At 40.6% G+C, this 14,928-nt stretch overlaps 1 protein-coding gene across 4 annotated transcripts in view; it reads left to right on the top strand.

The window, feature by feature from the left end:
- Nucleotides 1–10,473, top strand: part of LMBR1 (limb development membrane protein 1) — a 139,686-nt gene extending 129,213 nt beyond the window's left edge. For 2 of the 4 annotated variants that reach the window (XM_079931890.1, XM_079931889.1), the window contains 2 exons: nt 5,980–6,141; nt 9,312–10,473. In XM_079931890.1, coding sequence (XP_079788016.1) covers nt 5,980–6,141; nt 9,312–9,397 — 248 coding nt within the window. In that variant the 3' untranslated portion in view covers nt 9,398–10,473. The remainder of the gene's footprint in view (nt 1–5,979; nt 6,142–9,311) is intronic. The other 2 variants (XM_079931892.1, XM_079931891.1) reach the window with 1 other exon arrangement.
- Nucleotides 10,474–14,928: the final 4,455 nt, after the last annotated feature.

The raw sequence follows: 14,928 nt of genomic DNA, 5'->3' as shown, positions 1-14,928 counted from the left end.
ACCCAAAGCAATCTACAGATTCAGTACAATCAAAACACCAATGACATTTTTCACAGAACTAGAACAAATAATTCTAAAATTTGTATGGAACTACAAAAGATACTGAATTGCCAAAACAATTTTGAGAAGGAAGAATGAAGCTGGAGGTATCAATGCTTTCTGATTTTAAACTATACTACAAAGCTAGTCATCAAAACGGCATGGTACTGGCACAAAAACAGACACATAGATCAATGGAACAGAATAGAGAGCCCAGAAGTTTAACCCATGCAGCTACGTCAATTAATCTATGACAAAGGAGGCAAGAATGTACAGTGGGGGAAAAGACAGCCTCTTCAATAAATGGTGTTGTAAAAACTGGAAAGCTATATGCAAAAGAATCAAACTGGACCACTCTCTCACATCGTGTGCAAAAATAAATTCAAAACAGATTATTTAAGTGTAAGACCTGAAATCATAAAAATTCTAGAAGAAAACATAGGCAGTATGCTCTTTGACATCAGCCTTAGCAATATGTTTTTGGGATCTGTCTCCTCAGGCAAGGGAAACAAAAGCAAAATAAACAACTGGGACTACATCAAACTAAAAATCTTTTGCACAATGAAAGAAACTGTCAACAAAATGAAAAGGCTGCCTACTGAATGGGAGAAGATATTTGCAAATGATATATCCGATAAGGAGTTAATATCCAAAATATACAAAGGCTCAATATCAGAAAAACAAACAACTCAATCAAAAAATGGGCAGAAGATCTAAATAGACATTTCTCCAAATAGGAAATACAAGTGGCCAAAAGACACATGAAAAGGTGCTCAACATTGCTAATTATTAGAGAAATGCAATTCAAAACTACAACAAGATATTACCTCACACTGGTCAGAATGGCCATCATCAAAAAGTCTACAAATAGGGGCTTCCCAGGTGGCGCAGTGGTTGAGGGTCTGCCTGCTGATGCAGGGGACACGGGTTTGTGTCCCGGTCCGGGAAGATCCCACATGCCACGGAGCGGCTGGGCCCGCGTTGTGAGGCCCGCGTACTGCAAAAAAAAAAAAAGTCTACAAATAATAAATGCTGGAGAGGGTATGGAGAAAAAGGAACCCTCCTGCACTGTTGATGGGAGTGTAAACTGGTGCAGCCACTATGGAGAACAGTAGGGAGGTTCCTTAAAAAACTAAAAATAGAGTTACCATTCGATCCTGCAATCCCACTCCTGGGTATTTATCTGAAGAAAATGAAAACACTAATTAGAAAATATGTATGCACCCCTATGTTCATTGCAGCATTATTTATAATAGCTAAGATATGGAAGCAACCAAAGTGCCCATCAATAGATGAATGGGTAAAGATGTGATGTGTGTGTATATCCACACACCACACCACACACACACACACACACACACACACACACACACACACACACACTGGAATATTACTCAAACATAAAAAAGATTGAAATATAACCATTTATGACAACATGGGTAGACCTAGAGGGTATTACGCTTGGTGAAATAAGTCAGACAGAGAAAGACAAATACTGTATGATTCCACTGATAATATGAAATCTAAGAAACAAAACAAATGAACAAACATAGCAAAACAGAAACAGAGTTATAGATACAGAGAGCAGGTGGTTTCCAGAGGGAGGGCAGTAAGGGGAGGAAAGAAATAGGTGAGGAGATTAGAGTTGCAAAATTCACGGTCTGAAATGTACAGTGTGGGGAATATAGTCAATAACTATGTAACTAGACATCGTGATCATTTGAAATATATAGAAGTATTGAATCACTATGTCGTGTAACAGGAACTTGCATAGTGTTTTAGGTCGATCATACTTCAAAAACAAACTCATAAGAAAAAAGATCAGATTTGTGGTTAGCAGGGACGGGAGGTGGGTGGAAGGGGAACTGGATGAAGGCCGTCAAAAGGTACAGACTTCCAGTTACAAGATAAATGAGTACTAGGGGTGTGATATGCAGCATGATACCTAGAGTTAACACTGCTGTGTGCTGTAGAGGCAGGTTGTTAAGGGGTAAATCCTGAGAGTTCTCATCACGTGGGAAAAGTTCTTTTTAACTTTCTAAGTTTTTATCTGTTTGAGGTGATGAATGTTCACTAAACTTATTGTAATAAACATTTTCTTTGTATGTGAGTCCAATCATTATGCTGCACACATTAAACTTACATAGTGAGGTATGTAAATTATATCTCAATAAAACTGGAAGAAAAGAATTAAAATAAAAAGTACATTGTACAGTTTAATTATTGCTGTGACACAATCCTCTCAGACATTTTAGAAAAGTGATTATTTAAGGCTTCTTGTCTAATAGAAGATTTTCAGAAGTGAAGAACTGTGTGGTACCAGAGTAATCTTTTAGTCAGTCGATATTAGTTAGATTTTTAAAACATTAAATTTGAAACAGCAAGGTCTTTAGAGCTCGTCCCTATATAATCTCTAGTATTTTGTCTGCTGCCTCACGCGTACTCTAGCAACAGACTCCTGGATTTCTGTCTGTGAGGCCAACCTGAGGTATCTGGGGACCAGAACATCTAATGAGAGAGATTGCGCTTCGCCTGGTGTTTCTCACTGGGTCTTGACCCTGATTCTCGAGATACCAAGTTGAGTCCACTAAGAAGTTCTAGTGAAAGTATTTTTCTGTTGTTCATAACATACCTTCCATTCTCACTCTGCGAATGCTTTCTGCCCCCGACCTCACTCTCATGCAGTGGTGCTGTCCCAGCACGACACAGGCCAAGTTCTGGGCGGTGCCAATTTGCTATTTAGCATACGACAGTGGTTTCCAAAGTGGAGTTTGTTTCCCGTCCGTTCACAAAGTAAGTCATTGGGCTGTGTGAAGAAACTATTAGAACTTGTATTTATTTTTATTGTTATAATTTTTAAAGTTTTTGTTTTGTGTGTAAAATAATGTATATGTCAGTGAGTAGTACATATATATCAATAGTTTATAAATAATTAAAATACACATATAATGGGTATATGTACTCTAATTTTATTTTTGCTTTTGGTGGTGTATGATCAAAAATTTTTGAGACCGGATAAGACTCTTATAGCGCATCTGGGTGAGGGTTTTTATTCTGTTATTTGTCAGTTCCTCCATAAATATGAGCTTCGTGATATGCACAATTGTGTGTGTGTGTGCGCATACGCGCACGCCTGCCCCCTCACGTATGTGTGTTTTTCTTGTGAAAAATTCCGTGGCTCTCACCAGATTCTCGGGAGTCTTTGGCCCTAAAGATTAAATATGCTGGGCTTCCCTGGTGGTGCAGTGCTTAAGAATCCACCTGCCAATGCAGGGGACACGGGTTGGAGCCCTGGTCCGGGAAGATCCTGCATGCCGCGGTGCAACTAATCCCACGTACCACAACTACTGGACGTGTGCTCTAGAGCCCGCGATCCACAACTATGAAGCCTGCGCGCCTAGAGCCCATGCTCCACGACAAGAGAAGCCAGCGCAGTGAGAAGCCTGTGGGCACCTCAACAAAGAGTAGCCCCTGCTCGCTGAAACTAGAGAAAGCCCGTGCTCAGCAACGAAGATCCAATGCAGCCAAAAATAAATAAATAAAATAAATAAATGTTTTCTAAAAAAATGCATAAAATCAAATATGCTTACCTGGGATCCCTGGGCCATGGAACCACTGAAGTTCTTTTTGGGAGGACTGTACCTTGTTTACATATAACTGCCTAGTTTAAATTAAGTGGTACTAACTGATTCACTTTGTTATAAAGCAGAAACTAGCACACCATTTGTAAAGCAATTGTGTACTCCAATAAAGATGTAAAATAAATTAATTAAGTGGTACTTCATTTGAAAAATAATATATATGATTAGATACATATTCTTTTTTCTTTTTAATTAATTAATTTTGGCTGCGTTGGATCTTCGTTGCTGCGCGTGGGCTTTCTCTAGTTGCGGCGAGCAGGGGCTACTCTGTTGTGGAGCGTGGGCTTCTCACTGCGGGGGCTTCTCGTTGCGGAGCACGGGCTCTAGGTGCGCAGGCTTTAGTAGTTGTGGCTCGCGAGCTCTAAAGCGCAGGCTCAGTAGTTGTGACGCATGGACTTAGTTGCTCCGCGGCATGTGGGATCTTCCCGGACCAGGGCTTGAACCCATGTCCCCAGCACTGGCAGGCATATTCTTAACCACTGTGCCACCAGGGAAGTCCCATATTCTTTTTAATAGATTGAAGTCTTATTAAGTCTTTAGTCTGATAAACTGCCGCCAGAATGGTTGCCATGATCTCATGGTGTGACCTATGCTGCATACTCTACTAGGGTCTGGGTCCCTTTTACCTTCTTTTAAAAGATATTTTATTGTATGTTTTCACTAACCTTATACTTCTTTAAAATATTATGGTAGATTATTGTGTCTCAAATTCAAATACATTGGCCCTGGATAGATGTAGTTACAAAAGAGCTGCTATTTGAAACCGGCTGTTTTTCTGTTGTCTCCATAAGCTGCTTTTGTGGAGTCTCTCTGTATAATAGGTGATGGGACTGCATTGAGTGGGGATGTGAGTTAAGTTTAAAAGTCAGCTGATACGATGAAATTGAGTTTAGTCAAAGTTATTCTTGAAATTCTTAGATCACCCATAAAATTAAAGGTATATGATTTTGTCTATACAGTCCTTTGTGGTTAAAATTTTATATGGCCCCGAGTAGCTCTTCAGTTTCTTCCTTAAAGAGTGTCAACAATCCCATCATCTCTCAGTTGACTGACCACTTGAATGCTGTTTTACTTATTTATTTATTCATTTACCAGTAGTCAGAAAAACCCTACCATTCACATATTCTTTCCAATAAGTATTGGGCCTAGGACACGAGCTCACTGAATAGAATGACTATTCAGATTTTTTTTCAATAAAAAGACTTGTTTTTTAAATATGTATAGGTGAATTTAAGTAACTTCAATGCATATATGATACAACTGCACTGCATTTGCAACCTATACGACATAATTACACTGTATTTCCAGCGTTGGCCATTTCCCTGCACAAGCCTGTAGCATCCAACTCAGATGAATAATGTGTGTGTGTGTGTTTTCCCTTGGAAAGGAATCACTCTATTTGTTTATTTGTTATGTAATAAGTTTTAAGTATGTGCAAGGCATTGCTCTGGGCATTGGAATTATAAGAATGAAAATGACACAGTCCCTGTTCTTATAGAACTTACATTCTAGCGGCGAAAGTAGGCAATAAATAAACCACAAAGGAGGGCTTCCCTGGTGACGCAGTGGTTAAGAGTCCGCCTGCCGATGCAGGGGATGCAGGTTGGTGACCCGGTCCGGGAAGATCCCACATGCCGCGGGGCGGCTGGGCCCGTGAGCCATGGCCGCTGAGCCTGCGCGTCCAGAGCCTGTGCTCCGCAGCGGGAGGGGCCCCGGCAGTGAGAGGCCCGCGTACCGCAAAAAAAAAAAAAAAAAAAACCCACAAAGGAAAAGAAACATTTCGGGCAGTGTGTGCTGTGAAGAAACATAATCAGGGTGGAGGGCCTTGGCAGGTCCGCTGTCTGGGGAAGGGGAATCAGGTGGCCTCTCGGAGGAGGTGACATGTGAACAGGAGCCTGCATGAAGAGGGGACAAGGGTGGGGGAGGTGAGAGGGTTTGTCAGGTATCTCTTCCATCACGACCCTGGTTTCCTAGTTCAGGGGAGCAGGCTGCACCCACCTGCCCCACACGAGTGGCACGGTGGGTTTCTTGTGGATGTAGGCGAAACCTCTGAGCAAGTGACTCATGTCAGCGCCATTGCTCATCGCTTCCAAGAGGCTGCGATATGTGGGCAGAGTCGCTTTGGGTTGACTGGGGTTTTCCCACCAGGTAACAGCCGTGCGTTTTACCTAGGATCCCACCAACAGAAATGAGAAAGTCCATGGAATTTGATCCGTCTGATTTGTACTTTATTTTGTTATGTATATATAAATTTATTGTACCTGATTTTATTAAGGGCTATTTTATTTATTTTTAACAGGAATCACTAGATTTGATCTACTTGGAGACTTTGGAAGGTTTAATTGGCTGGGAAATTTCTATATTGTGTTATCCTACAATTTACTTTTTGCTATTATGACAACATTGTGTCTGGTCAGAAAATTCACCTCTGCTGTACGAGAAGAACTTTTCAAGGCCCTAGGTAATTCTGAGGTTTATGGGTATTTTTGTCTTTTTCTACTTATTAATAATTTTGACATTTCAGCTAATTTTAAGTCTTCATCTATTCATTTTTCCAAATGTGTAAATCCTTAGAGGTCACATTCCTGACCCACTACTTACTGGTTATGCTCTTGTATAAAATTACTTCATTAAGTCTCATCTTCCTCATCTGTAAAATGGTGATAATATCTTCTTCTTTTAGGACTGTTGTGAATATTAACTGAAATAGTTCCTTTAAGGGCCTAAGCATAATCCTAGCACATGGGAAGAGCTCAGTAAACATTAGCTCTTTGATTATGAAGATGAGGGTAGGTGTGATGAGCTGAGGATGGTGATGTGCTAAAGATATATTTGGGTATTGATGCCTCTTACTATTTGTTAGTTAAAGGTTGTTTTCAGGATTAGATTTTGTAGGTATCAGGCTGACCCACAATTATAATTCTCTTCAGTTAGTCGAATAATAATTCAGAATAAAAGTATTAGTGTTCTTGCATTAATGAGAGAGAGGGCATTCATCATGTATCCTGTGAGTCATATGCATGTGACAGTGTTACAAACTCATAGGTCTGGCTGAGCTATAAGGGTACAGCTGTAACCCGTGAATGTATTCATGCTTGCTTCATTAGCACTAAACGCATTTCAGGTTTTGTATTTTAGGAACACCAGGACAATAGAAGCTGTCTTGCTGTATAAGCCCTCTTGGGTTTAGGGTGTGTAATTTTATAAAAGAAGGGGAAGGTACTGATTTATTGTAGAAAGTCCTGACGTTAGCCCGTTAGCCGTTTACCTGAATTGACATCATTTGAATGCTTATACTCCGTATTCTTTTGTGGCTTTTAGCTGTTGCAAAAGGCAACATAATAATTGATTCGTTAAGATTCTGTTTTCAGATACTTTAAACCTTATGAGCAACAATAAAGCTTTGCATACCACCAAGCCTTTCCAACCCTGATGCTTGAAAGGATGACCTTTGGGAAGGAAAAAGGATTTCAGATTATCTATTCATGTCTGTTTTACTGCAAATCTATCGTGGGAGGGGGTGGCTGATGAGATATTGGCCTGAGAGGGAAAGTTACATCTCATTTCAGCTGAAGCACCAGATAATCTACGGATTTTAATGCCTAGGTTCCTTAATGCTGGTCAGATTAAAATCTAAAGGTGAAGTCAGAATCAAACAGTCCTCTCAGCCAAAGTTTTAGAGTTAAAATTTCATTTTTAAGCCTGTTGTAGCATCAGCAATATTAGTAGCCATAACCTCAGATAAATTCCTACTCACCATTCACGAAAATGAGATGGTTATGAATAAACTGCAGTAAATTTAGCGTTTGAGTTGGGTATTCTGGATACCAGCTTGCTAAGGAAGTCTTTATTAAAACAGTAAAATGTAATTTAACCCAAGGTAAAAGTTGTAAATGTTGTGTTGGCTCTTTGGCCATAAGAGGCAGTGAAATCATCAAGAGTTGTGTAAAACATCTAATAGATACAGTCTTTTTTTTTCCCTAATGTTTTCTGTTACTCTTTGAATGCTCTAAGGAGGCAATGCCTTATACCTAGAAAATGATCCTCATTAAGTGTATGTCATGTGTGAATGATCTGAGATCTTAAATATGATTTCACTGGGAGTCATAATTTGATTATAAAATATAAAATTTAACTATATCCTTTCTTTTTTCTTTTTCTTCTTTTGTGTGTGTGTGGGAGGTGGGGTGGGAGGGATTTTTCTCTCTGCTGCTGTGCGTTGAGAATCATAACATCTATCTCATAGAATACCTGGCACATGGCAGACACTCAGAATGTAGCTACCATGATGGTGGTGGAGGTGATTGTTTTTGCAGAAGAGAGACGTTGTAGTTTTCCTGAATGCATAACCTTTGCTACACCCAGGTTTTAGAAGTAACTCATTGAAATAATCGATCCTAAAGGGGTTCTGTTCCAGGGAGGGCGTTGGTCACTCGGTCGCTGCTCTCTTTGCCCACGTCCTTCTGCAGCCGGCCTGTGTTAACACGCTTTCTCACGTCCAGCAGTTGTAGGTGCCTTCTGTCACTCAGTGGCTTGGCCGTTCCTGAACGAAAAAACAAGAACTGTTTTTTTGTGTGTGTTGGATTGATTTATTTTTCCTTTCCCAGTCATGCATCATAGACAGGCTCAGTTTTACCTTTTCTTTCATTAAGATATGCAGTGATAGAAATTTAAAAATTTGGAGTGCTATGTTGGCTTACGAGGGGTATAAAATTGCTTACCAGTCAGGCAGACAACCATCTGAAATTTTAGGGGAAAAATCATCTTATCCAGGTATATTTTTACAAATATCTGAGCCTCATAAAAATTGTTTCCTCAAAATCTTTTCCATGGATGTGTTGCTTATGTGCTCTTGACTGTCTTTATGCTTCATTTTGTTAAAGTGCTCAGAGCTTTAATGCCACTTAAACTCTTACAATTTCTTCTCATTTTTCTGCCTGTGAGGGCACAGTATTGTCCTATGTGTCAGGTATGCTATGTAAATAATTGCTATGTGATACAGAGGGAAAGTAATGTAACTTAAAAGGTAGTAATCTTTTACTCTGTGAAATATCTTTGAGTAGTGAAATCTTCTTTATGGTCAGTTTGTTCTGTTGCCATTTCTTTCTTCTTGGTAGTGTCTTCTGTTGCTTTTCTTTTTACTTGCATGCTTTATGTTTTGGTGTGTCTTTCCCTGCATTTTCCTGTGAGTGTGTATGTATGGGTGTCTTTTAAAACAAAAATGGGGTCATCCTCGTTTCAGGTTGTTCCCTGGGAAGGGCACTAGGGTGTGGGGATAAGCTTGCAGGAGGAGGTTTATTAGAAGTTGCTCTTGGGACCAAGGTGGAGGGCGGGGCAGGGGCAGGAGCTGTGTGGAGGGCAGTGGCCGCTGCATCTCACCGGAAGCCTCAGCCGGCCCCGTGGGATGTTGGATGAAGGAAGGACTCCCAGGCTGCCCTGAACTAGGGGAGGCCTGACTGCCTCCTGGGCAGCTGTCTTCAGCTCAGGCCCAGGCGCTGCCGGTGGGGAGAAGGGCCCTTTCATCCTACAGGGAGTGTAGCCAGAGAGGCACAGTTCCCTCAGGAGCACGGCACACTCTGCCCGACCTCTCAACAATGCATTAGTTCTTACATCTTCTTCATTTTCCTGCAGGGCTTCATAAACTTCACTTATCAGATACTTCAAGGGATCCAGAAACCACAAAGCCTTCTGCAAATGGGCATCAGAAAGCACTGTGAGACCCGCAGCAGCGCCCTGCAATCAAGAGGCTGAGCGCCCCAAACCTGTGACGTTCCCGTCGGTCAGGGGTGTTTCCTGCTGACTGGTCCACGTTTACGGCCCGGGCCCGTCAGTGTCGTTTTCATAATCTAAGAGCTCGGCCGTTGCAGGTCTTCTTTTTATTTACCTTTGGGGCGGCCCTTGTAGTTCCCAGCCAGGTGCAGCCTCCTCAGGGCGGCGCGTCTTCTGGGGCCGTGTTTGCTTGCATCAGTTATGCGCCCATATGAGAGTGTTAGAAAAGGCCAACTTTGGGGCTTTCTAAGGATTCACTTAAATCTTGTTATATATTCCATTCAAAACGAATTCCATTCATGCCCTACATGAAAGGGCATCCTTGGTACTTAGATGTGAAATTTCTGCAAAAAATGAAAGTTTGTAGATGATATTGCAGTGGGTACATTGGAACTGTAAATGGTTGCAAATTATATTTTTCACTTCCTTAAAGAAAAAACAAAAGCATAGTTCTGATTTATGTTACAGAATGATATTGATTGGACTTTGAGTCAAGGGAAAAATACAAAATTCTTTTAAAACTTGAGCCTTGGTAGGATGCCACAGGAATACCTCCTACTGTCCAGTGGAATAAGCTATGGTAGGAAGTATTATGTAATCATACTTCTCTGACAGTTTATGTGTATATAATTCAATATTACCTCTCATAACATAGTTGCCAGTGTTGAATACACTTGTAACTTAGATTTTGCCTTATAGGCTATATGTACACTCAGTTTTTTTTAAACATTTTTTTCAGAAATCCCTTAATTCCCTGTGTCCATTATGAACTATAAATGCTCTGTGGTAGACACCCCTTCTGTCGCCACAGTCTTCAGGCTTTGATCACTTCTGTACATGCCAATTTAAACATCAGGCTTACGAATGTTACCATTTAACACCCAAAACACACAGCATCAGCATTCATGATGTAAGAAAAGTTTTGCCGTGTATCATGGTCTGATGATCATTCAGTTATTAAATTGTAAATAATTCTTGGGATGGGTTCTTGACTTAAGTCCACTGAATAAAAGCTATAACATTATACTCCGTGTTACCATCCACTAGGATCGAGTACCAGAAATTGTGCATGCAAAAATAGCAGATGGATCCACTTGCACACAGTTCATATCATGCAGCCTCTATAAACACGTATGTTCATATGCGCTGTGTGTTTGGCAACAGGTTGTGTTCAGACAAACGTAAAAGAACAGTTTTCTCAAATTGTTGAATTTAAAGGGTTTTTTTGGGGAGAAATTTATGAAAAACAGGCTATATATATTTTGACATCAAAAATTTCCACTTAGATCCAATATAATAAGAGAAAGTAACCCAAAGCTCCATTGTGTATACTTCTCCTTTATTTATACCTCTGCATTTCCTTCTGAGCTTCTCTTCCTGTTAAAATGCAGCTTAGTTTTAAAATAAAAGAACATTTTGTGATTCTAAACAACACTCGGTAAATACCACCAGTCTAGTATGGGTGGATTTCTCAGCATAAGATCCACATACTGAGAAAATGAATAAAAATTGGCTGCTTTCTAATTTTACTGGTAATTATACCTATTTACGTGTTAATTGCAAGTTTTGATTTTTACTGAAACTTGCTTGCTTTGAGCAGACCAGGTCAAGGGGAGAAGAGAAAAGAATTCCTTTAAATAAAAGAATATCACTTTCAACTTACACTAGTTTCAGGGCAGACATCCAGAGGAAGAGCTTCTGGGTATTTGTAAGATGTCTGAAAATTTTTGAGTAAAATATTAAACTTTTCAATGTCTATATCAACTCTTTGTTCATTTGAAAGTTTCTTTCCATCAGAGGACTTAAGCCAGGTTTGGACTAGTAAGGAGTGAAATGTATTATAAATTCCTGAAGCTCTTAGTGGATGCTTCTTCACTGCTGTGTGGAGCAGAGGGACGGTTTTGAACCTTGGGTGCCAGATGCCTTCTGTGGAAGCGAATATAGGTTGTCACATCCTCGGTCTGCACGTAATGACAACCACCTGAGGCTCTAGCAACACCTGGTGCATTCCTGGTCACAAGCGCAGTCTTCCTCTTGAGTGAGACACTTACTCTAAATGCAGGCGCTTCTCCTGCATGCACGCTGGAGGCCGGCATGTGCACCTGTGGCAGAAGTGGCTGCGGCGCACTGAGGCCGAGCACTGGAGGACCGGTAAGGACAGACAGGCACCCGTGAGCTTCCTGTTACCGCAGTTGTGCGTGCAGTGGAGGGCGAGCACGAGGCCTCAGGTCCGAGGTCCCGGTGCCGGCGGTCGGACGGGCCTGAAACTGCCTTCCTTCTAAGTGGGTGGGGTACATCACTGACTGCATTAAATCAAATGCTCCTTTTATTTTCTCTCACCACTAGGATCTATTTTAAAAGGGCATTAGGCACTGCAATCACAGAGTTTCTTGAGGAGACTGAGCCAATTCTTATCATTCATTGGTTCTACAGTATGTAAATAAATTATTTTGAAGTTATAAATTTTACAGATTATAATGTTTGTAATGATTTTTACTGATTTTCCAAGATATTTCTTAGATTTAAAATTTGTTTAGCTTTATATACATTCTGTGTAAAAATAGACCTGCTGTAAATATGAGACTTTATGTGAAAATTACACACACACACACACACACAGGTGGCACCTTCAGTGCCACGCTGAGGGGTTGACAGTGGATGAGAATGAAAGCTTCCTGGTGGTTCTCAGTCTCGGGTGCGTCAAAGGTGCATATATACCTGACCTTCGGGGCACCGGCTTCTGCCTGGTTTCCTGGAGCAGTCGGCCTCCCTGTGGCCTCTGTAACCGCCTTATTTGCCAGCAACACAGGCTTACATCGCGTGAAAGCCCTAGGTGGCTTTCTATGTTGTTAGCAGTATTTAGTATATAAAGGCAGAGTTCTTAAAATAATTTTTTTTTGAGTATGAGGATACATGCAGTACTGACTTTTTAAACTTTTAAAAAATTGGTATGATGTTACTTTAAAAATAATGTTTGGATGCACTGGCAAATTATTTTTGTTTACAGAGTGTTTTGTTTACAGATTATCAGTCTTGTTTCTGTGAGATACTTTTAGTGTGACTTTTTAAATGTCTCAGAAATTAAAGTTTTACAAAAAGTGATTTCATATTTTGGTTTACAAGTACTCAAATGTGTTTTTTATTTTTAATCTTAAATACCATCATGGCTAAAACTTAAGGGTGTATGTAGGTTATTTTCATTTCAGTTTTATAAAGGGCAATAACTATTCTTATGGAACGTTGAATTGAGGGAGGAGTGGATATTTTCTCTCCTTTTTGTTGGGGAGTTTTTGATCAGTTTCTTGCAACCTAAAATGTAGCATCAATAATTGAAATCATGTATGTTATTTCTTTGACTTATTTAGGTTTGATTTCTCTAATTTCTTCCATTGAAGGACTGAGCCATATACCTGATTGTGGTGTGAGCAGCTTAATCCAGAGTGCTTGGAAGGCAAAGGCCTTTAGCATGTGGTTCATTCACTGACAAACAGAAGCCTCTACGGCAGTGGCTTTCAGACTTCTGACCAGAGTAAGAAATCCAGTCTACATTGTAACTCACACACACATACATACTTCTATACACAAACAAAATTTAACAAAACAGTACCTACTTTTACTGTGTGTGATGCATGCTGGCTTTTTCTATTCTCTTTTGTTGGTATTTAAAAAAAAATACTTGACACAAACCACCAAGTCATTTCCTGGCTGAAAGAATACAAAGCATTTTTTTGGCTTTTGAATATTGTTCAGGTAAAATTCATTATTGCAAATACCACTGAAACAAAAGGATTGCATATGCAAATTACTTGTTCCACTGAAAAGAATGTAATAAAAATCAGTAGAAATCGCTCAGACTCTAAAAAGTGGATTATAAAATTTCAAAACTAAGTGATTGATCCGTATGTTTTAAAGGAGTAGTGCTGGGAGCTAGTTTTCAAGATAAGTTATTTAACTTCCAATTCTTTGCAATTCAATTAGGAAACATTTTTTCAAGTTCAAATGTAATCAAACAAGAAATTCACACAAAACCCAGTCATCCTGGATATGACTTTGGTGCTGTGCTCTTCTAAAGGTGTGAAGAAGTCAGGTTCTCACAAGCATGGATTACAGAAAGCAGGGCAGCAGCAGCTGCTGTGCATGTCTTCTGAGGACCAGAGAGAAACAGGGATCTTCAGTGTCTCAGTGTGAGGACGCTGAGATTCAAATGTGGGCTGGGAATCTGAGGAAGAAAGTTTTTTCAGTTTCTAAGAATACTATGTGAAGGATGTAATGTCTTTCCCTTTGAAAAGCTATTATTGAAAGAATGTACTGCTTACAAACAGTGACACTGAGGAGCGAGGATTTGGGACCCTTCTGGAGCCTTCCCTTCACAGCCCTCTGGAAATCTTCTACAGTTTTTCTCTGTCGGCGTAACAGTGGGCTTGAGGATGGGGTGACAGAGGTATTATTGCTGATGCTAGCGCCTGTGCCTGTTCAGAGAGTTTCTCATCACCTCCGCTCTCTCTCATCCTCTCTCGACTTCAGTCTCAGCAGTGATTCACTTCTTTTCTCTTTTTAGTCCTCACTGTGGCATCTCATCAGACCTCGAGGTCAAGGAGGCGAAGGGGGCGTGGGGGGAGGGAGGAGGCGGTGTGGTGTTCTTGCTGTCAGCAGCCCGGAGACCTGGGAAATGGGGAAATACACGCCCCCATTCTACGGAGAAGGGGCCCAAGCTCACGAAGGGTGAGGTTTGCTGAGGTCACACAACTAGGGCGTTGAAGAGCTGTCTGTGAACGCAGGTCGGTATCGCTGAGTCTCACCTCTTCCTGGTTTGGGGGTTTTGATTTCTTAGTGACTCCAGTCGGGTGGTTCAGAATTTTCCAACGCCAGGATATTGAGTCAAGTGTTTGAACATTGTCTGTCTTTCTGCTTGTCTTAGTGCTGGTGGGGAGTTGCAGAAGTGTGGCATAGTCCCAGGGTCCATATTTCTAGGCCTTAGAAACTCAAGCAGACTTGATTCTTTCTCAGTTATGCAGCTAAACATTTAGTAATGCAGATAACATAAGTAGATATCTAAGATGTGGTTCTAAAATGAGACCAATTTTATGTATATAGCTTGCAAAAGGGACTTAACTCCTTTAAATTGGTAATAACAGCAATAATAATAATAGCAGTAGCCACTTAAATAGTGCTTTCCTGTGCCAGGTATTGTTCTAAGCATTTTATATGTGTGTGTATATGCATGTTTATTTAAACATGTAACTTATTTAATCCTCCTGACAGTCCTGTGAAGTGGGTACTGTTAATATTCCCACTTTGCAGATGAGGAAGCTAAAGCACAGAGAGGTTAAGTAACCTGCCCGGGGACCCACAGGACAAAGGATTCGAATCCCGTGCCAGCTGGCTCCTGAGTCCTCACGCTTAACCACTTTATAAACATTGCTTCTCAGATAGACTTTACTTACTACTTACAGCCGATGGAAGGAAGGCACCTGTTTTC

This window comes from Stenella coeruleoalba (assembly GCF_951394435.1).
Source record: "Stenella coeruleoalba genome assembly, chromosome: 9".
Lineage (NCBI taxonomy): Eukaryota > Metazoa > Chordata > Mammalia > Artiodactyla > Delphinidae > Stenella > Stenella coeruleoalba.
This window is presented reverse-complemented; position numbering and strand designations above follow the sequence as displayed.